Source organism: Hyalella azteca, unplaced genomic scaffold, assembly GCF_000764305.2.
Source record: "Hyalella azteca isolate HAZT.00-mixed unplaced genomic scaffold, Hazt_2.0.2 contig2483, whole genome shotgun sequence".
Lineage (NCBI taxonomy): Eukaryota > Metazoa > Arthropoda > Malacostraca > Amphipoda > Hyalellidae > Hyalella > Hyalella azteca.
The window spans coordinates 561719-585578 of NW_025932756.1; the positions used below are offsets into that span (position 1 = coordinate 561719).

Consider the following 23860-nt stretch of genomic DNA (forward strand, 5'->3'; position numbering starts at 1 on the left):
TTGTTTGAAGCGCCCCAAAATAAATCTTAAACAGAACAGCATGACGTACCTCTGAGGGTTCCTCGATGCTCTCATGCAGTTTCTTCTCCAACGAATGCATCTGGAAGGTGATGTGAAATTTTTATGTTGGATTGAGCCACATTTCCAGACTTCCATAAAAACTCATTCTGAAACATTTTAAACCGTAGTATACTTACCTTTCATCAACGTGAAAGGAGTTTCACTCGATGGTTAAAAAGTTAATTGGCACGAATACCATTCTTATAGACTTCATTAAGAGCTAACCACATCTAAGTGGCCGGTTTTACCTCGCGACTGGGGAGCGAGTTTATCAGTATCCACGTACATTGTCGAGGATCCCAAGCAGGCTACGCGTAAAACTTCTGCATTAATTGCCAGTGGCTGGTAAAACAGCGAATTTTCAGCTGTTTGAACAATTGAGAAGCTTATCAGAGTCGCGGAGATCGTTATAAGTATAAACGCACATTTAATAGTATTAATTGGCAATAAAATGCATTATTCTACTGATCCAAAAATAATGTAGTTAATTGTATGCCAATATTCACTGTTAAGATACGAAAACGAAAATTACCACGTTAAGAGGGTCCATAGTTTTTTCATATCTGCACGAATATGAAATGTGAAAATTCAAGGATACAATTGAAGTTTATGAAAAAATTTTGATAAAAAATATCTGGTATGTATTTCATTAGAGCTAAAAACATTTCTTGGACATGGTTTAGATTTAGCTATTTCAAGTGATTTAAATGAACGAGAAACAAAAATTCTCGGATCTTGAGTCCATGACGCCACCACAAAATTTGAACAACGTGGAACAAAATCCCCATCTCATATCAGCCTACCAACGCGGACTGAAACTTCCTCCTCGGCATCTCATCCGTGTCTGAAAGGAATTTAATAAAAAATTGTCACTTGTGAAATGTTGCTGACGATTGCGTTGAAAGAGTTATTCTGATTAGTTACGTTAATATTCATGTAGAGTTGTGGGGTAAAGAAATTACTCGCTTTGTGGGTAGACTTGTTTGCCCGCGGGAATTCCTGATATTATTAGATTGCTACATTTTGTTTACAATGAAGTTTACGCACTCAGGATACGCTTAGTGTTCTAATACTGGAAACGCTTTGAAGAGCTGGATAGCATATTCAATTTGCTATGTATAGACTCATGGATATATTGAACCATAGCAAGTCAGTTACTTATAACAAGTCAAGGCCTTCAATTAAATTAACCAAAATGTCAAGATGATGGCTCGCAGGAGACTCTGACCCTCTACCACCGCATGTCAATCTCCGCGAACATAACTTTCAAATTAAATTATAATTAAACTATTGAGTTTAGCAACCTGAGGACGTTTGTGCGCACCAGAGAACATTTTTTAAAGTTGTCGTACGAGACGGCAACCATCAGTGTAAGTCATTTTGCGCTCACTTAGCAACGTATCCTTTTTGGATAGGTTTGTGTGCCAATAGTGCTCAGGTTACTTCTGTCAGGTGGTAGAGGGTTAAGTGATCACTATAAACCAAAATCAGGTAATTTAAATTTCACGTTCATCAATTAAGGTCTACTGGGTCTTAAACATTCATTGCGAACTAAATCAAATTGCATCACATAATTCAATTCCTTGGAGTAGAGTTATAAATTTAGGCTGGCAACTTTTACCCAAAATCAATATAGGAGCCCCAATGACAGGATCTTGACTCAGTGCCGGACTAAATGATGGTTAACTAAGTTCAATAAACTAAGTGAATGTACATTTTTTACTTCTTCAATGACGTTTTATTTACTTACTAAAATACGGAATACTTTCGCTCTGTCTGATCCCGGTCAAAATATATGCATTAAAGCATTTAGGAATATTTTTTAGCGTAGCTCTTTGCGTCCGAAATATATTATAAAAGTTTGATAATTCTTCTATGTGATGAAAGAAACAAAATTTAATGCAGTGGCTACTTTGATCCAAATACTCTATTTAAGTTATTCAAAGAAAACTAGTGTATATGCTATACTTAAACGGTTTACTTGCTAACTTGACGTGATTCGTGAACGCTAATCATAAATCTATAAGAAGACCTCGATAGGAATTCCCAACCTATATACTTTTTTTTCGCAAATAGTGTTTTTGATCTACACCTGTGAGAGTCAGATCAAATCACGAAATAATGATAAATAAAAACAACGAAATTCACGTAACATTGCCGTGAATGAAATTTTCTTTAGCTGACTTTCAATCTTTTAGGCAGTTAGTGAAACAACAAGTGAAGTCCTTTTATGAATCAGGAAATCGTGATGTACGAGAGATTGTGAGATGATTTTTTTCTTGTGTAGCCGCGACACTCACAAGTGACACGGCCCCTCTAATGACGGCCCTGCGACCACTAATGGCAGGGCGACACTTACCTCCCTGTTCTCGGCAAGGAACTTCGAGGAACAGGACAACGGAATTAACAAATAATAAGACACAAGAAAAACTCCGAGTTCTGATACTAGATGAAACAACAACAATAAGTAAATTAATGTGTAAAGGCTTTTTATTGACTTTAAATTATAACTTCCATATATGAAGCATACAGTATTTACTGGAACTATTTAAGCTACACAATATATCAGTGTGTTTGTACAATATGTTTTTTTAATCTTTGAACAAATTCAATTGAAAGCATTTGAATAACGTAGTCTTGTTTATGACAAAAATTCTTTAAATTTGAAACGCGGTTATAACGTAAAATTCGGGTAAGAAGACGCCAAGTGACACTGAGCTGGCAGAAGTTACGCCTCATCAATCTTCAGTAATAGAATATTACAATTAAGACAATCGACCTTCTATTTGGCTTAAGTAAATATTGTGATGAATGGGCATGAGAGCTCGGTTACCGAATTTAAAGTCCTTTGTGAAGTGCGATAGCTTTCGCTCATAATAAATCTGTAAAAAAGTACATAAAACTGAAAATTAAATCATTAAAACATTTTATTTTATTGGTATTTAGTACTCTCAATCGAGTTAAAACAATTTTCTTCCATAAAAATACTCTAGTAGAGCTAGTGATAGGATTTATTTTTTACATTATTTATGAGAAAAATATTTAACACGTCTCTGTCCCAGGCACTAAATACTTATTAAGCATTAATCTGTTGGCCGATCAGAACTTATATTCTAAGGCATCTTGCCCACCGCAGGTTGCAAGCCAGAATCCAGACCTGATGTTGAAGGCATTACTATAACAATTCGGAAACTGTTGGCATAGATCAAGAGGTGAGTAATTGATGCCAAAGTCTGGTAAGGACACAGGCCGTTTAGATGCGTGATGAGTCATGAGTTTATTGTTCGGGAGTTGGGAGCTTCCTACGCCGCGCGTAATGTGCACTGGGCGTCAAGGCGACGACGGTGAGATTTGCGCCCACCTGCTTTGGTAGTCGAGTTGCCTTGCACCGTCAGAGGTAAGTACTCACACAACAGCTGACGAGTATTGTTAGAACATATAGCCTCGCGTGTTTTTACATGTTGCGGTATATGTTCTGATAACAACACTTATGACTGCAAAGTATTATCTTTATTGAAGACTGCTTCTGAACAAAGCTTACACATTTTCCGCATATTCAATCAGGACGGTTCTGTGTTTTCTTGTACCGCCTTTCTCCGTACTTGCTGGGTTCTTTACCGAGTAGCGGTTCAACACATAAAAATCATCCGACTGCATCCCTCAGCGGACCGATGTCTGTAGGAGTCTGTACCTGAGATGTACACCTTTCCTGCAGCGTTGCCAGATGGTATATTTCTATACCAGATTTCACAAATCTGGTATTTTCAGAAGGTGTCTGGTATGAATATTTTAGGTCTGGTATATTTGCCTAAATCTGGTATTTTTCTGGTATCTTCTGACTTGCTGCAAATTTACTGCATTAAGTTCCACCTCTGAAGTTTGAACTTCCTCCAGCGTAGGCGTTGATTATATAGATTACCTTCAGAGCGACGCGACTAGAGGTTTCTCGCCATTTTTGGAACCGCAAGTTTACCGCTTGATGAAATAACTCTGATCTAATTGTTAACATTTAATAATAATAAAAGTGCTTATTGCAATATAAGCACGAGGGTGATGATCCTTGATTGATTACTGATCAGTGATGATATAGCCTAGGATGAGTGAGGTTGTCGAACCTATCTCTGTGACGCAAGCTCCACCATTTTTGAGGTCTCGGACACATTTACGGCTGGACCCGCGGCCGGAAAGGTTTTCTTAGTGTTTTTTATGGGTTTTCTAGTTTTTTTTTGTGTTTTTAATGGAACTTGTTCCTAACTGGACCTAACCTGCGAGGTTTTCGTTGATTGGCTAGGTTTTTTCTATGTTTGGAGTCCTGCGGCCGCGAGACCGGCCGCAGGTCCGTCCGAGACGTCCATTTTTGTTTGGTGGTTTTGAATTCTAGAGTGCCACTTATTGGAGTGCCACTTGAATTCTGGGGTGATATCCAACATTTCACTGATCTTGAAAATCATCATCCATTCATGGAACTGGCTGCCAACTGCATCACTTGCCTACTTTGACCTGTCCCTAATGAATTCGTGGAGCGAATGTTTTCACAAGTCACCTTTGTGTAAAACAAGCAACGAAACAAAATTTCAACTAAGGTACTGGAGTCCCTTATTCGGACCAAAAGCTATCTGCTCAGCCGCAACAAGTGATCAAACCCGAAATGTTAGATAAATGCAATATGCAAGCATGTACGAAAATAAGCAAGAGGAAGATGACCTGTTTCCGTGACTTCCTCAGGTTGAGCGAAGGGGAAGAAATGCCACACTGTGATAAAAAACGGAAACAGTGTCAAGGTAATCAAACACAGGGAAAGAAAAGTGTCAAAATGTTCCAAAGAGAGGGAAAAATATAACGTGTTCAATTTGGCTAATTATCGTCAAGCCAGATAAATGCACAGTACATAAGATAACTTTCTTTTTCTAAACAACGCTTTTGACTTATAATAGCTTCATTAATTTGGAGGTATTAGTCTGTTTTTGAACAATAGAATTTCTGGTATATTTCTGGTATTTTGGGCTAGGCAATCTGGTATTCTCGTCAAGAAAAAACCTGGCAACACTGCTTTCCTGTGTTTAGTGTCCACAGCGACTTCATGGTAAGAGGATGTGTGCAAACTTCTCCTCATCTGCTTTAGCCACGCGTCCTCTCTCACCTGTTTCAAAACTTATAAATGTTTCAGTGAAATCCTAAAAGGACTTTAAAGGCAAAAATATTATGTACTTTTCACAGTGTTTTTCATGAAAGATCCGAAACCCTTTAAAAAACAAATGGTTATTATAGTTTAGTCTTTACAAAATATGTTCTTATTGATATTCTGATGTCAGTTGCACTGAATTCTTAATATGGATATATCTTCCCTCCGCATGAAGTTTTAAAATCGATATTTCCATGACGAGACCAATTCATTGGATTTGCAATGCAAGAGGTTACCTGAAAGCAAACAATAAATGAAAAGCAAATACATATAAACAATCTATACCCGTCACAAAACACTCGAAATAGTAATTCCTGTTTTCGTCATAGTCTTGACAAACTTCGCCATATTTTAAAATGAAGTTCATTCTTTATTTTCGAAATTTACGGCTACGTAGCTCCAAGCAGCCATGGTGAAGAAACTTCAAGACATTCATCCAGAATGGAACAGTTGTGCACGTATTCCAACTTGCTGAGGGCAAATTGCTAAATCTTGAAACAATTATGCACTCGTACGTAAGATGGGAAACAATTACGCATCCGACTGACCCGACCGTAAGATGTTAAACAATTGTGCACAAGAGCGCAAGATGTTGAATAATTATGCACCAGTGCCTAAGATGTTAAACAATTATGCACGCATTGCATTATTGCAGTAGAAGTAAGGTACGTGTGACGGTGCTTGCCCGGGGTTGTTGCTCGGCAGTTCGTTGCAGTAGCCGAGTTACGATGTTGTGCCTAACTCGACAGCTGTAGAACCTGACTAACGCTGCTTGAGTGGTTGTAGTCTCACACTCTCGCTAATACGCTTGTTGCTTAGGTAAAGGATGTTGTAGAAGTTAAATAAATGAAGGATTAATATAATAAATTAGGCGATGCAATAAAGTCCACGCTGAATTGTTTGCGATTTTTTATTTGCAGTTCAGTTGCAGAAATTTGCTTCGTATGAAAGCATTTAGGATTTACTCTTAGAACCGTGACTTAAATTATATATGAAATTACATACAAATAATAAGATTTGCCAAAGAACCTAGTGATTTATAATTGGTATTTGAATAACTTATAAGCTCCACTTTATATCCACGAAACGATAAATATATTTTTAATCTTTCTTTTTTTAGTAGAATAGAAAGGGTAGTTTTGTGCCTAATTGCAAGCGGAAGATATATCGTCATCGCGTGCGGAAGTTATGTCCCGTAATTCACAATCTTGCGTTGTTTATTCAATTGTTTCCAGTTTATAAACTCAGTTGAATAAACTTGACTGTTAATTGCGTTCGTAAACGGACGGAAAGATTACTTGAAAAAATAATCTGATGGGAAAGTTGTTCAGAAATAAGAGATGAACTTTTCTTTATCGGACTCGACCTATGACCACAAACAAAATGGTTGCAGTTCACATGTTGCTCATGAACTATTTCCTGTTGGGACTCACGTCCAACAGACCACACTTGCACCAAGTCCTCACTGAGCACGGTAAGTCCTCGCTCTTATTTCATCAATGACTAATTTCAAACAAAAAACTTACGATCGATGAGAAAGGTAAATTGGAAATCAGCCGCTCGTTTGGTTGAGATTTCAGTTCAGCGTAGCATCGTTGAAACAAGTGTGTTTGTGGGCGCTGATGATTATATTACTTATTGATTATTCATGGTTATTCTTGCTGTTTTATTATTTGTTTAAATGTTCAATATTCTTTGTTTTTGTGATAAAGACCCCAACGACCGAAAGCATCGCCGTATTTTACGGCGAATTCCTTGTGCTCAAAATTTTCAATTCCCTTAGAATTCTTTTATTGTTATTGAGAAATGCAAGACGTTTAGCGAACTCCAACGAAGCAAATCCTCAATAATGCTCTTAACCATGACAGTAGTCATGAATATACTGGAAAATTGTGATAACATACAATTCTTTGTTGACCCTTAAGCATGATCTTGGGTCTCAGCTACTAAGGCATGACCTAAGTAGGATGACCTCAGGTACTATATCTAAGGCATGATCTAAGTATAAAGAGCTCAGGTACAACTGCATGATTATAAGTATAAAGAGCTCAGGTACAACTGCATGATCTAAGTATAAAGACTTCAGGTACAACGGCATAATCTAAGTATAAAGACTTCAGGTACAACGGCATGACCTAAGTATAAAGACCTCAGGTACAACGGCATGATCTAGGTATAAAGACCTCAGGGACAACGGCATGATCTAGGTATAAAGACCTCAGGTACAAAGGCATGATATAAGTATAAAGACCACAGGTGCAAAGGCATGATCTAAGTATAGAGACCTCAGGTACAAAGGCATGATCTAAGTAGGAAGACCTCAAGTACAAAGGCATGATCTAAGTAGAAAGACCTCAGGTACAATAAAGACCTCAGGTACAACGGCATGATCTAAGTATAAAGACCTCAAGTACAAAGGCATGATCTAAGTAGAAAGACCTCAGGTACAAAGGCATGATTTAAGTATAAAAACCTCAGGTACAAAGGCATGATCTAAGTAGGGAGACCTCAGGTACAAAGGCATGATCTAAGTATAAAGACCTCAGGTACAAAGGCATGATCTAAGTATAAAGACCTCAGGTACAAAGGCATGATCTAAGTATAAAGACCTCAGGTACAAAGGCATGACCTAAGTATAAAGACCTCAGATACAGAGGAATGACTTTTGTTGGATGGCCTCAGGTACAAGGGTACCGTATATGATCTCAGCTAGTAGTTCAGGTTTCTAATTTTGCCCATTGATTCTTAGTTGTATAACTGAGCAAAAACTTGCAAAATAAAATTTCTGTTAAAAAAACTTTTCTGTCATTAATTTATAGACTACATAAAACTATACATTTCTTCCCGTACAAGTGCTCTTTTAACAGCTTTTTATCATATTTGTCAAAAATTTTTCTTATTCATCTTGTATTAATGTATTTTTATCTGAATTTTATGTATGTGTTTAATGTTATTGGGGATCTTGTGTTGCATCGTGTTCTACATCTGCATTATAGTACGTTCAAAATCTTACTGCATTTATTACCATTTCTGTCATGAATATAAATGAGAATACAGTATAATATATTTGAATTATGTTTGATTGAAGAATTAATGATATATTTTTGTGAAGAATATTACTTTCTGTCAGTCCTGTCCAGGTAAGATTAGTTTCCCGCGTGCATATCTCGTAGGTACACAAGCGGTGGCGACCATAAGTGTTCGGCCGACACCTGCGATTACAGGGTGTCCGAACTCACCTAAATTACTGGCTCCTAATTACCCCCTATTGAAACTTAAGGACTCGATAATCAGGGCCGATAAAAAATCTACCTCTCACCGGCTAGGTCGATGCATTTGGAGACTCTGTTGTTGTGGTATACAGAAATCATGTCAAATAATGGAACTTTCTCATTTCTTACCATATTGAATATTGAAAATAATCTTAAATCGTAAAGCATCATTTCCCCCATATATATTATTGAAAGTGAACTCAAATTGTGAACGTTTTTGTTTTTCCAAGTTAAAGTTTTGAATCTTAATTTCTCGACGTCATAATATTGGGACTAATATAAAGTAAAGTTAGCCTTCAGACAAACTTAAGAACATTTCTATCCACTGGTGCGCGTTAAATTTATCAACGCAAAGCAGCTATCTTTGTCCATAAGTCACAACGTTGAAGTCAATTTACGAGTTGTAATTCTTTTATCCAAGTTAAAATACATTTTCAAATTACGAAATCCTTGATTAAAGTTGCTTCTTTCAGTTGAATATGGCGCGAGGTAAAACCAATTTGAAAATCAAAATGATCTTTCTGTACATTCCTTTTGAAAATATCATTAGCTTTTCTTGATTTTTGTTCTCGAAGCACATTGCTCGTTGTTTCCACTAACGACGGGGGGGTCATGAAATCAAAAATATTTTTCTTGTGGAATCTTTTGCCAGCTAAAACATTTCTTGGGTTTTTCTCGCCTAACAAATGTGTTGAAGAGAATGCAAGCTGCTTGCCGCTCACTCCGGCGCACTCAATTCTTGAGAACTGCAGTTGATGTCGTCACGCTTATTGTGGTCTCGTAGTGTTCAAAGTTTGTGGATTTTTTCTGGCGTTAATCTGTGCAAGAAGGTCCGGCAAAGATTAAAAGTGCGAGGTAATAAATTTGTGTTGCTTTACGATGCAACTGGAGGCGAGACGCTGTGGTCATGGCTGAATAAACGCCTACTTCTTCAGTGTCGCACAGACAGAGTAATGGACTGATATGAGCAATGTCGTCCGGCCGCCACGTGAAGGTGCTGCAACCAAATGCTCATAATTTAGATGCATTTGGTTGCAGCAGCTTAAAAATTAAATAATTCAATCCCGAGAATTTTAATATTTACTTTATACTTTTAATTTTCTGCGTGATTTTTCTGCTCCGCAAGACAACGCGTACGAAGCATTGAGTTTATACCTATCTTTCATACAAGAGAGTTGAATACATAAAGACGTTGATAATTTTTTATTCGAAAGGCACAAAAGTACAAAACATAGTTTTATGACTGTTATTTGATTTTAGTCTCCAAAACCTAATTGAAAAAATACATATAAATGCAATTAAAACGTTTTATCATATTGTGACAGAAAAACATTCGCTCTTAAAAATCAATGGGATCTCATGACCAAACAACACATCTGGAATACTGACGTGGTAATTAATCTGTACAATGATTGTCTAATGTTTGTACGTTGAATGTGGCTGGGTATTGCATGCAGAAAAATTACTTATTACTGTTATAAATCATAAAAAAATTTCGAAGATGTCAGTCACTACTGGAACACGTGTCCAGCTAATCCTTAATCAAACTACAGTTTTTCACAGATGACTCAACCCAAGCACATCTGTTGAGGAGATGGTTTGTAAAAAAATGGTGTAACATAGCTAACTTAGCCCAAACCATAACTGTTAAGTAGCATCTTTTAAAATAACGAAGTATCACACGCAAGCCACTAAAAACGATAAACCATAAAATGTTCACATGATATAGTACATAATACATGTTTCAAACTAGAATACATCACAAAACAATTCAAGTTCAACATTGCATAACAACATTTTGAATTACACAAAATCATTAATTACCAATATATTTATTTGATTCATTTTATCCGATTTCATGTTCGATTTCGATACATATTCCCTTCAGCTTACCAAAGGCTGCAATAACAGCCTCGAATATTTAGTGATTTAATGACAAAGTCACGTGCTCACAAATATTCTTTCATTAGTTTCGAGATGTAGCAGCCAGACAAAGCTGGGCCGCGGCCTCCAACCCCAAACCCTTGCCATGTGAGGCGCCCAGAATGAATGGCAGGGCGTCGGTTCTCTTGCATGCTCCTTGCCAACGACAAACTCAGCATTACTTATATTTATGTCACTCTAATCGATCATAGCGGGGCTCCAGCTCTCTAATTTGACGCCAGACTTGATTGATAAACAAGGTTGGCACCATTGCAACAGTTAACAAACTCTATTGAAATTACGGGCCGTTACAACGTCGGTCGAGCACTCATGATTCGATCAGCGGCTATATGATGTTCGTTATCTTGACAAATATTTGATATTGTTATAGAATGACAACCAAATAAATTTTATTGTAACTATTTATAGTTACTTATATGTATCAAAGCTGTAGAAAATAATGATGATTTTATTGCTTAAAATGTTTATTATTTACTATAATTTAATGTTTCAATCTCTTCCAAGTTTCACTATAAATATAGGCTCAAATTGCATTCAAATTATGAAGAATCATTTAAAGGTCATTGTCTCGCACACTTTGCGCGTATTTGATGAAGGTAACAGCCTTCATCAAACCCTTTGTCCATAGGACAAAGGGCTGAAGAGATGCATAAGTTGAGAAGATATGATAGATAGGTAATAGGCCACTTCACTTGTAGATAATTGACTTAATTTGAGCTTGAGTTGCATCTTTATTGCCTAAGTAATCATTTTTGTAGTATTTTGAGCAAAAAATTTATCTAATATAATTATATTCAGAAAACCCACTTCCGAAATAGTGAGTGACAAGAAATTCAAAATTGTTATCACAAATTTCCATTTACCGAAATAGTTTTTCATTTCAATTGTTACACTTCTATAGATTTAAAACTTGAAATGATTATAATAATACTGATTAACCTATTGATAATTTTGACCGAAATAACCTGAAGCATTCATGTTCCCTGATGCGTAGTATGATTTACCAACAAGACACTAATCATTTCTGCCTTATTTAGGAGGCATGATTTAATGCCTGATGTTCTTATTTAGCAAGTCAACATTTTCCGATGGAGCTTGGAGCGCTTACAAACGTCAAGCAGTCCCTGAAGCAAAGCTAGACCCAGAATCACTCAGTCTGTTTGCACGATTTGTGGTACGATTCTCGCTGTCAGATTGACGGCGACACTCGCCTCCAGTTCATACATTCTTTCAGTACAATTGACGGCGACACTGGACTCCAGTTCATACATTATTCTGGTACGATTGACGGCGACACTGGAGTTCTGTTTTGTTCATACATTCTGTCCGTACGATTGACGGCGACACTCGCCTCCAGTTCATACATTCTCTTGGTACGATTGACGACGACACTGGACTCCACTTTATACATTCTCGCGGTACATATGATGACATTGGAAATTCAATTTTTTCGGTGCGCGACATTTAACGGCGGTGAATTCCAGAATCTTACATTCTCTGAGTTTGATTAGCAGCGTCAACGAACATCAGAATCCTACATTACAAGAATGCTATTGCAAATGGCATTGAATTTGTGTGCATTATCACCCTTGAGCAAATTAATAGTTTCGCATAATCACAGAATCCTACATTCTCGTCATACGATGACTCTAGGAATGATGGGATTGAGGACAACATTTGACCCCAGAATCATGACCCCTATATGCAATTGATGGTATCACTCACAATTCCCCTGACTTTCTCCTGGCAACGACAAGTCAGGCCTGGCGACAGCGCTTGTTACCGTGGGCGAGTGTTGACGCCTGCTCATCATAGAAACTGGTGATAGATTTCAATGATCAACGAAATCGACTACGAATGTTATAGAATATCTACAACAAGAAATTCTGAATGGTTCCTAAATAACCGTGAACTTTTGGAAACATGCTTCAACTTTATTTTGTGATGCAGTTGACACTAAGAACGGTTGTGGTCACTAAAATTCCATTAGAGGCTCACAAAATTTCATAGCGTGATATTCTGAATGTGTTTACAGTAACTTTAGTCGTACAATATAAGAATGAAAGCCCGTATCATAACTCAGGGATTCGTTCGAGTTGAAAATCATAAGTCTGCCAGTATATCACCCAAATACACATGAAACAAATTTGGACTGTATTTTCAGAAAAAATGGGCGACTTTTCAACCTGTATGAGTTCTTAAAAGTTCTCATACATGCAGCTCTCAATGGAGGGCGTGTAGAGCAGTTAAATCTTTCGCTTGTTGTTGCAAAGTCGTCTTTTCCAGGAAAACCTTCAGCTCAATTAACTTGTTTTGCCAGGTCCAAGCATCACACGCTTTCAACGTGGCATTTGTTTGTGTCGATTAGCGTTGTAATCAAAGTATTCGGATACGATTATTAAATATTATCAGTGATTAGGCAGCAAAAAAAGATACGCCTCGAAGAGTGCTTGCTGCGATTCAGTATAAATACAAATTTTTCCAATGTTACCGAAAGTACCCTATTTCATTAATGAGTAATTAAACAATTTCACATGATTAATATCATCCTTAAGAATTTTGCATATACCTTCCATATTATGATTACATATTCATAATATTCTTTCATTATGTAAATTCCTTCAAAGGCACGAGAAGATCATTCCATTTCGCGAGTAGATTTCCCTCTCAGGGAGTCGCACGCGTGCCAGACGTAGGCGTACGAGTGGGCTGCATGGAACGCGGCTTTTCTCATTCATTCTGCGACCCGTGCCATCCAGGGCCGCCGTGGCAAAGCAACTAACTAACCGGCTTGGACTTGCCGACCGAGCCTCAATGCTACAAAACAAGACGCCTGGCAAAATGAACCTCTTACCGGCTGAGTGAGTCACTGCCTTTTATGCAGACTCTTGTGTCACGACCGAATGCGAGACTTGCAATGTTTTGCTCAAAACTCGCGACTGCGCATAACTAGGCGAGCGGTGACTGACACCGCGCACTAGCGCGCTGTTGAAAACATTGCGCCCCCTCAAAAAACGCTCCGAGCTCACTTAGTATTTAATGCATCTTTCTTCATTCATTAGAATACCTTCCATTTTAAGAGTAAGTAGTCATTTAAGTAAATATAAGTACTTTTTACAAGCATGGTATTTATATCTCCCAACGTTCTCATCCGTTTATGGTTGCGCTACTCCCGTACGTCCTGAAATTTGATGATGAAGACCGATGTGCAGCACTGCATTAGCGGCGCAAAGATTACTAACACAAATTATACTGTAATACTTAAATTAGCTGTAATCGTGAAAGAATTAATCGATTAATTATGAGCAAAACTTTACTAAGTAGGGTTTGAAGAAAATTTGTAAGGCACTAGAATTAGCGAGAATAATTTTAAACTCGTCGATCATCCTGCCGATCCTTGAACACTGACCAGTATTATTAATCACATAACAGGAGTTAGAAGCGACACGTTATATATATCGTTGGACAGTGTAACTTGAAATAGAAAATTTTCCTAACGATTGATACCAATTAAATAAGCTAATCTTTGATTAAAATTTCCTGAGCGTCAGTTATTTCGCTGTTGCTTGGCAAGGAGCACAGCATTCTATGAGAAATTGTCCGGTGTAATCAAAGTAAAGGTTAATTTCGTTTCATGTACATACCCGAACACGTGCATTGTGCAACCATGAAATATCATCAATCGTAATCACAAACGATCTTATATCTATGCATGATTATTCAAAATAATTTTTTATCCAGAGCGATGGTGTAACTCTATTTAGCCCGGCCGAGAATGTAATACCTCGATGAATTTAAATTGATTATTTAATTACAGACTGATGTCTACTTCTATGAAATTATAAGATTTTACTGTCTGAGCTACCAATAAACAATCGTAATTAGGACAGATCTCGCATATTTTTTTAGATCTGAGGAAAACACCCACCGAACGAACGTTGTTTTTGGGAGATCGTAGCACGTCCTTCTAAGGCAGCTGCTCAGATGTTGTTGCTGGTCTCAACAAGAAAAACAACTTGGCTATTAAATCGGTTGCCCTGACGCCGAGCATGAAAGGATCTGGAGGCGTCGTCTCCTCGTCCGACGCAATCGTGGGAGAAATTATAAACGTCTGCTGCCTCCTGACGCGTCCATTGAGCCCGTGAACGTCTCTTGCCTCCTGACGTGTCCATTGAGCCCGTTAACGTCTGTCGCCTCCTGACGTGTCCATAGAGCCCGTTAACGTCTGTTGCCTCCTGACGCGTCCATTGAGCCCGTTAACGTCTCTTGCCTCCTGACGTGTCCATTGAGCCCGTTAACGTCTGTCGCCTCCTGACGTGTCCATTGAGCCCGTTAACGTCTGTTGCCTCCTGACGCGTCCATTGAGCCCGTTAACGTCTCTTGCCTCCTGACGTGTCCATTGAGCCCGTTAACGTCTGTTGACTCCTGACGTGTCCATTGAGCCCGTGAACGTCTCTTGCCTCCTGACGTGTCCATTGAGCCCGTTAACGTCTGTCGCCTCCTGACGTGTCGTTTGAGCCCGTCGCTACTGTGGTTTATGGCGGACATTAAGAGAAAATCCTCAACATCAAGATTATTGCTCGCGATGTTAGCATTTCCTCTGAGTAAAAATGTAAACTGACGACAAATACTACGTCATTTATAATATATTGCTATATTTTCATTCATTATCAGATAGTATTTAGTGGCCGCCTACCTCCAATTGGATCAGCATTAAGGAGATCCAAAACTGCCAGCAGAGGAAATATTATGGAATTATTCATTTATTTGTTCTCAAAATTTTCACTTTATTACATCATCGCTATTCAAATGCTCCAGAATTTAATAATAAATTTATTATAAGCTTTGCTCTTAGTACTCTCAACTAATCGATTTTTCTCTTCCATGCTTACTTCAAGCGTTCTCATTTCAATGCATCTATAGTCCCTTTATTCCATCTTGCATTGATTGCGCAACTTCGTTTGGATTACGTGGCCTTGAATTTTAAATTTACGATGACGAAATTCACGACACTTTCCCATTTAATTTCCATGTGGCATTGCGTTGACATGAGCGCTGCTGAACGCAATGCTAAATATTGACTGGAGCGACGCGTTGCTTCATGACTTTCAACACACGTTACACAACAGGCTAATATTTAGCGGGACATTCTGGCGCAATATCAGGTACACGTGGGATACAAGCTATAATTTGTGGCATACAAGCTGTTTGAAGTTTTATATTGATTTGTCAATTGTATGTTGATGTTGATTGTATAATTTTGATTTTGTTCTTATTCTTATTTTTGAATTACGTTCTGTATGCCTAAAACATAATTTTGATTTGTGTAGTATTATTTTGCAATAGCTATGTTCTATATCAAAGATCAGTAAAACATGACAAAAATTTCCTACCGAAAAACGATAACGGAGTTTGCCATTGAGTTTTTCGTTATAAAATAATACACCAGTACTCGTCAGCTGAGAAGAACATATTCACTCCCGTGACCAATCGATTGATTATGATCGAACGTGAATATGAAAATAATTATTGAATGTTGTTTATTTTAGCATTAAATAAAACATGCCTTCTGTCATTCTACATGCAGAAAGTTCTGTGAAATTTCAATAATCATAAATATCAGACCAATAAACTAATTCAGATGAAAAATTGGCCAAAAAAATAACGAACGAGCGTCGTCTCTGATGAAGTCCGTGCATATATGACTTCAAGACAGCCACAGCAACGCAGCAATGATGTCTGCCCGGTACATCGATTGCTACCTTCGATAGCATTAGCAAGATCGTCCGACAAAACTCTTGATTGATGGTGAATTGGTCGAGAATTTGTGTGTAGCGTCCTTATCTTACACAGTCTCATTCACTATTATGATGCTTGCTGAACATTCATTTTTCGAATGATTCTTTTAACTGATATATATAGGCTTACAGATGCGAAGGTAGATTTTAGCCATTGATAAAGTTCATAATTTAAATCAAGTACGAGAATACAATTTTTTTGTATAAATAAGAAGGTCTTGTAAATTTATTGCATGCAATATATAAGTTATTACTCTTTTTACTCTTTTAAAGTTACAAATATATTATTAAACGTTGTCGAGGCGACACAACCACTTCTTTGTTCACTCTGTCCAGTGCTTCTAGCCATTATGAACGCAAAATTTTTAAAAAAATTCTGCTAGTTTAACCTATACGACAATATATACATGCAAACGTGAGCAATGCAGCTCCCAAGAGTTGAGAACGCTCATCGAGCAGGCCAGTAGGACGGCCGCCGTGTACCGCTCTCCTTATCGCGTCTTCGCATCGCGGCGCGCGTCTGAAAAATGGACTCGTCTCATTTGTGAGCCTCGGCGACAAATGAGCTCAACGTCGAAGTGTAGGACGCATTATTGGCTGATCGATGCGCGACACTGACGGCAAGCAGTTTGCTGGCCTGCTTTTATTTACTGTAACGTCACTCACAGTAATATATATCAAGGCCACAGACTAGCCAGATAACCTTCACATAGATATTTTAAATTTTCACTGTATTACATTTTTTCGTTAATGTGTGATCGTGAATAGCAAAAAATCTTCGCAAAAAGTCCTTAATATACTTAATTTCAGTTTAAGCTGATCATACTTTGTTTAGTATTCTAAACGCCTGAAAGCCAGCGTAAACCAGTATTGTGTTATGAAAGGAAATTATCGTTTGTGCTCAGCAGTTAATTTATCACCTCGCACTAATTGTTAATGCTTATATCACTATTTGTTTCTTTGTGCCAAAGATTGTATAGCGAGCGACAAAAATTCTATTGTATTTATGCAGTTGAAACGCCCTGTTCCGTCTATCATATGAACCGCTGCTCCGATATATTCCGCAGTTTCTATAAGAATGCCGCAACAGAAAGCGTATAATCATCTGCAGGAACATTAAAAGTTACAAGTTTATACAAACATTCACTTGAGAATATCTTGACCCTCGCCCCTCTGCCATTAGCTGTCACCTTATAGGAAGAGAAGTCTTCAGCTGCCCACCTCAAATTAGAACTCATCAATATTATAGCATTAAGAAAGCCCTCGGGGATAAGTTAAAAAGTATAGTGTGTGCAGTTAACTTTATACCTAATATATATAAATATAACATAACCATATCTTCTTATAATTAATTATTTTACGATGGTCATCGTTAATGCTGAAGAAATTAATACTTTTTTCTCAAAATTCGACCATTTTTTCGAGATAATGATTTAATTTGAAGAATTAGTCTTTACACGGATCCATCAATGAGAAGAAGTAGAGAATATTAGCTTTCTGAGACGTTCAAACTCATTCAACAATTCCCACACCTCATAATACCATATTTCTTAATTTATTGACTGGCGTTAAATATCACCAAAATTAAATATTAACCAATACCTTATGAAAATTACTAAAGATAATATTACTAAAACCAATTAATAAATATTATATATTAAATATTAATTAATTAAATAATATTAGAATATTGAATCATAAATGCGTTGTAAAAAAATTTAAAAATAAATAACAATAAAAATAGTGTAAAGAAAAATCAATTGTTATTCAATAATCTGTTTCTGATTATTTTGATTATATCGGGATGGGTTCGTGACTAGGCGAGGAGCATTAAACTCACATTGGGTCTGCTAGCCTCCAATCGTTCGAAATCAATTTTGAATATATATAACATCCGTTTATAATGTTTTGTGGCTTTCTTTTGTATGTCAAAATCTTCATTATTTTTTGCACCTTCCTATATGAACTTGTTACAGGTTGCAATTGTGGAATCAAATAATCGTTTTTTTATTAAGCTTGTAGCAGTTTATTTTTCTTGGCGATTAAAAATTTATTGAATGTTTCAGTATTTGCCAGTTCTAATTTCAAATGTGCCACATTTTTTTGCGATTTGCTCATTCTGCACTCATGCAGGCACACCAAAATCTATATATTGTGCCTCAAAAGGAGATGAGATAAGATTTCGAACGAAGGATTTATTTTCCGTTTCTGTCGTTGCTAGAGGCGCTCGTGCAAGTTGCCCTAGTGTTTGTCTACCAGTTAGTATGCATTAGTGCGTGTTGGTCGACCGTGTTAGGCATGTGGATACATTAGAGTGTGTTAGCTCAGCGTGTTAGTGGCGTCCACACATCGGCAGGTATCAAGTCAAATTCCAGGTGAGGTGTGGATGTCGCAAGAACGTTGACTAAGCGTTTCATTAGCCAGCACTGTGTTAGTGGAGATCTTAGCAAGACTTTGAAAGATAATCCTGAAGGTAAAGTCGCTTCGCACAGAATTAGATACTTTTAAATAGCGGTTAGATTTGATTGTTTTCAACGATTAAGTTAATACAATTGCACTCGTTGTTCATTTAGCAAATTATGGTTACTTAACAATTCTTTTTTCATGTGATTTATCCTAAAAACAATTACAATGCGGTCGCTTGATTCATTGAATGTTTGGTATTTATAATATTTTTTAAAAAAATTTGAATAAATCATAGTTTTGACCAGTTATTCAAATTGATCCATATTTATCAGTCATTTTGATAGCAGTTCTTGCTTCCCACTCAGAGAACTAGTGAGACCGTGTCCAAAAAGCGATGCAGTTTTTGCCCTCTGTGGCTTATCCGGATCCAGTTTCACTCGGCAAAGAGTGTATTAGTGCTACGTGCGAACAGTGTGTCACTATTTCGACAATATGACCCATTCTTTCTCTGAGTGCCGTCTGCATGTAAATTATCTTAGATGCACGATCAGTCCAAGAACTTTACAGTGGTCCGCACAAATGTCGAGTTGGAGAAATGAAGTCTCTAGAATATTTGCAAAAAATTTGCAAAGAGTGAACTTAATCGTGGACAGTGGGCGTCAATTGATCTGCAATTGTCGGCATTTGAAGACTTCATACCAAGTCATTTGCGTCCAATTGCCAGCGCTATCAGGAGCTTGAGTTGTGATCAATCATGTTAAAAGAAGGGGGCAAACATAGCAATGAAACCAGCCTATTTGGTGCTAATGTGGCTTTTAAATAATATAAATGGCTTCTTCATATTGCTTTGCCTTGCATCAGTGCTTGGATTCAGGCGAGTGAATTCAGTCGAAATTGAATCGTTCGCATGTAGGTGAGTCATCGCCGACTTGATTCTTAGCTAAGTAAGAAATATTTATAAAAGACCACTTCGCATGATCCTCTAATTGTAGGAAAACTTCAAATTTTGTTTCAATATCATTTTATAACAAGGTTCCCATACTAAGTTATTTACTAAATATATTACCAAGTCTTCAGAAACTTCAGATCTGATTTCGCTCACAAGTTTCCATTTAACGAGCTTGACGGCTTGTAGATCATTTCCTGGTGAAATTGAAGGTGCTCGTCAGGATTAATTATTCAAAGTATAAACAAAATAAAATACTTAAAAAAACTTTTTAAAAAACCACGTTTTTCTTGTGGACTAAAAAGTGGAAAATAAATTGTGGCTCGCCCCAAAAAACGTGTGTCCGGCAGATTTATGATTAGAGCGAAAAGCACACAACACACGAATTTTGGAAATTTGATGGTGAACGTACAGCCCGACCCACGTTTTTTGGGGCGAGCCACAATTTATTTTCCACTTTTTAGTCCACAAGAAAAACGTGGTTTTTTAAAAAGTTTTTTTTAAGTATTTTATTTTCCCCTTTTTAGTCCCTTGCTACACATGAAAAACGTTGTTGCGAGCCAATTTACTTGCCTTGACGCACGTATCGATGATACGCAGCGTAAGCGCCTGCTCGTCTATAACGTCAGCGCCCGCACGTCATACTATATATATACTATTTATATATACTTTACTCAATTAAGCTAATTTAGGTCTCTAATTGCTAGTTTTTATGATTGTATCTGAAATTGTTAGGCGAAAATAGCCTGCATGCCGAATTTCAGATCTCTAGAGCAATCAGAAGTGGGCTAATTTTCGTTGTCAATGTTAACAACAAACAAACAAACAAACAAACAAACGCGAAGCTAAGCTAAGAAAAACGTGTTAATAATAATCGTTATAAACTAGAGCAATAATTTCACACGGGATTCATTTATGAATTTTCAAGCTATTTTAATGTTTGTATGTTTCAATTCCCTGATCCAAACTTCAAAATTTGACTCCTATAGAAAGTTCAAGGTAAAGAGATTGTTTTTTATTAAATTAATTATAAAAATTCTGTTTAAATTCTACATTCTTCTTTGGCCTTTATCCAAGTATGCGATGGTACAATTTAAAGTTTCAAAAAGCTTTAATTATTCAGACTTATAACAATATGCCTTATAAACAACATGGAGAGAGAACGTATGAAACGAACTTCACTCGCTTTTTCGGAGTATTACTTTAATGTGAATGAGCAGGATTATTTAAAAGTAATGTTTTTAATGTGAATTAGCAGGATTTTTATCTGCACGACATTTAAAGCAAGAATTAAGTTTATGAAATATTTTTTTAAATAGATTAAGGATAGTCATTATGCGGCCTTGACTCTAGATGTCAGTTTCACCGGCCTGTCGTTCAATGAAGGAACTTCTATTTAAATGCCCAAGATAGCACGACAATTTCTTTCAAAATCATTAGTATGAGTAAAATCTTTCTCTGATATATACTACTAGTTTCCTGGCGCTGCTGAAGTTCAACCTTGTTGCCCAGACGCAGAACACATAATATTGCGACTTGGTTCATTTGTTAGCGTCCAATCTATAGCAGACAACGGACCCGCAATGCATTGGCAAGGGTGACACAAGGAGGGCGTTGTGAACGCTTGTGTCTCGTCCTGATGATTGGTAATGACTGATAATGTCACTCACTTGCTTGTACTCCGCTCAACACACATGAAAAATCGAGACCTTTGCGATTGAAGCGAGAATGTTAGTGCTGCAAATGTCTGTGTTTATTTTTCTTCCATGCAAGCTTCGCTGGCCAACAATGCAGACGCTGTGACCCAGAGCTCAAGTTTGTGTTCAATTCTGCTTCAAATCTTGGACTTGATGGCATATTTCATTTTGCATGAATTTCTTAATGAATCTCACGTATGTACAACGGATCATGTTTGTTCTCTATGTTTTCAGTACTAAATGGACAGTAATGAACCATTAAAACAACATGAGCGGGGTTTTTGAAAGCCTTTTCAATACGTTGCATGGGTCCACGAAAGAAGTAAAATCGAGAACGCATGTGGAATGACATGCATTAGATGATTAGAGAATTTCTTCTTGGCTGAATTAAAACAACCAAATAAATAAATGGAGGTTTGAAAGCGTATATTTTTCTAAATTGTAATTTCACAAGTGGCTCGTATATTTATTGAAGAATATTCTGGTATTAATCTTTTAGTTCCAACTGAGGCCATTCCCAGTGTAAGTATTAAATTTACTAATGATTTAAAGCGAGAAAACTGAACGTTGTACTACATATGCATGCAGGCAAGCATGTGGGCACGCGTGCCTGCACGCCTCGTTTACCTACTGATTAGGGTAATCAGGTTATTTATTACAGTCTAGTGAGCTAAATACGGCACCCAGCAATAAGAAGATAGACTTCCATGTGTGCGCACTCCACACGGCGCTTGCAGACAGCTCGACTGGCCACCATCACACGTTATGCACTAACTCATTTGCATATTAGTGCAGAAGAATAAAACGTGTAGTGTAAATGTGAGCTCAGCTTAGAACGACATAAATTCGAGCATTTTCGTACAGCTACAGTATTTAAACGCGTTTAATTTGGGTTACGGTGTGACCGTTTGAGTCAATTTCTAAAACTAGCTTTGGATGACATTAAAACTGCTAGAGTTCAGAAATTTTCATATCCCCATTATAAAGTCTTCGTCAAGGCACTATTGTCTGTCAATTAGAACAAATCTTAATTTTTCTTCTAACTTACTCGCTTTGGTAAATTTTCAGCACAAATAACCTGGAGCCTTGAGCTTTAATTATCACTTCCTATGGTAAGGAGATCGCCTTGACTCAATCTCGAAAAAAATATGCAGATTTTAACGAAAGACTTATCGACAATTTTTCGAGATTTTTATTGCGATGACGAGTGCTAAGTGAGCTCAAGGCGAGGCGCTAAAGCCAAAGTCCTTCAGATATACGGGGAGAGAAGCCATTCTTACTGGCACACTTACGGATCACATCAGTCTCAGGTATTGGGAACATCATCAATATTCAGACAAATTTTTTTACTTTACCTCGTTTGCATTTTTATTGTAGTGGTGGGCGATTGCTTATGTGTAGGCGAAAAGTATCCGTGGATTTATTATTATTATTATATTTTTTTTGGCATTCATTGTTAAAAGGGCTAAATATCTAAATGGACATTAAGAACTTACTAGAAGATCAGCCGGTGTCGGCACCATCCATATAAAGTATTCATCCCATAATTTTAACATTTATATTTATCAAAAATTCCTCAAGACTCACTTAATGGCTTGGAAAGCTTTTTTTTAACTATTTCAAAATTATACACCTGCACATGAATATTTCTCAGTGTTTTGACAATTTATTAAATTAATCCGCATTTTCATAAAGAACCAAGCGTGGTCTTTAGCTCGATTGAGCTATTAGCGTGTTTATTATGTGTAATAATCTAAAACAATTGCATTAATTTTTTTCTACCTACATAATTAAGAATTGTAGACATATTTTACTGAAACATTTTATATCATGAATACTTGCATGAAATTGTTTTAGCTAATTTTTCATATTGTTCTGAAATATTTCATATGTTTTGCTCGGTCTCAATTGTCTTTCTCAGTTTATAAATGATTACGGCTCTTGTGCTCATTTTTTATCCTTTTCATTGGAAAAATCTACCCTTTTTACTTTGTGAAACCTGCATTCGTTTAGGAGTAATAGATACATTTTCCATAATAATTAGGGGTTAATTATTTAACTGGTAGTCGTTTAGGAGTAATAGATACATTTCCCATAGTAATTATAGGCTCTTTATTTAACTGATAGTCGTTTAAAATATATCATTACTGATAGTAATCAGGACTTACGTGGTCCCTTGTCCCGCAGAGATGGCAGTGCTGCTGAGCTGCAGCGCGGGGTGTAGCGCGTGCTCGGCAGTGAACGGCTGCCTGTCGTGTCGCGCGCCATACTTCCTCTCCCTGCGACGGGAAGGCGCGCGACAGCTCGCCTCCTGCCACAAGTCCTGCCCCGCTGGCTTCTACAAAACTCGAGACCTAGAGAAACGCTTTTGTATCAGTGAGTTAATACTGTGCTTCGTTAACTCTTTGTTTACTTACTAACAGTCCTTTATGTACGAATAGCATTGACTATACATTGTACGAATTTTTTTTTTTTTTTTTTTTTTTTTTTTTTTTTTTTGTACGAATTGATTGAGGTAAATGTGACAAGGATAAATGTATCCGAACAGAAAAGGT

General features: G+C 37.1%; 1 protein-coding gene across 2 annotated transcripts in view; it reads left to right on the forward strand.

Annotated features, from left to right (window-relative positions):
- The first annotated feature begins 6322 nt into the window (after positions 1 to 6322).
- LOC108671282 overlaps positions 6323 to 23860 on the forward strand; it is a 68997-nt gene continuing 51459 nt past the window's right edge. The window contains exons 1-2 of one of the 2 annotated variants that reach the window (XM_018158790.2): positions 6323 to 6716; positions 23493 to 23681. In XM_018158790.2, coding sequence (XP_018014279.1) covers positions 6611 to 6716; positions 23493 to 23681 — 295 coding nt within the window. In that variant the 5' untranslated portion in view covers positions 6323 to 6610. The remainder of the gene's footprint in view (positions 6717 to 23492; positions 23682 to 23860) is intronic. The other variant, XM_047885596.1, reaches the window with a different exon arrangement.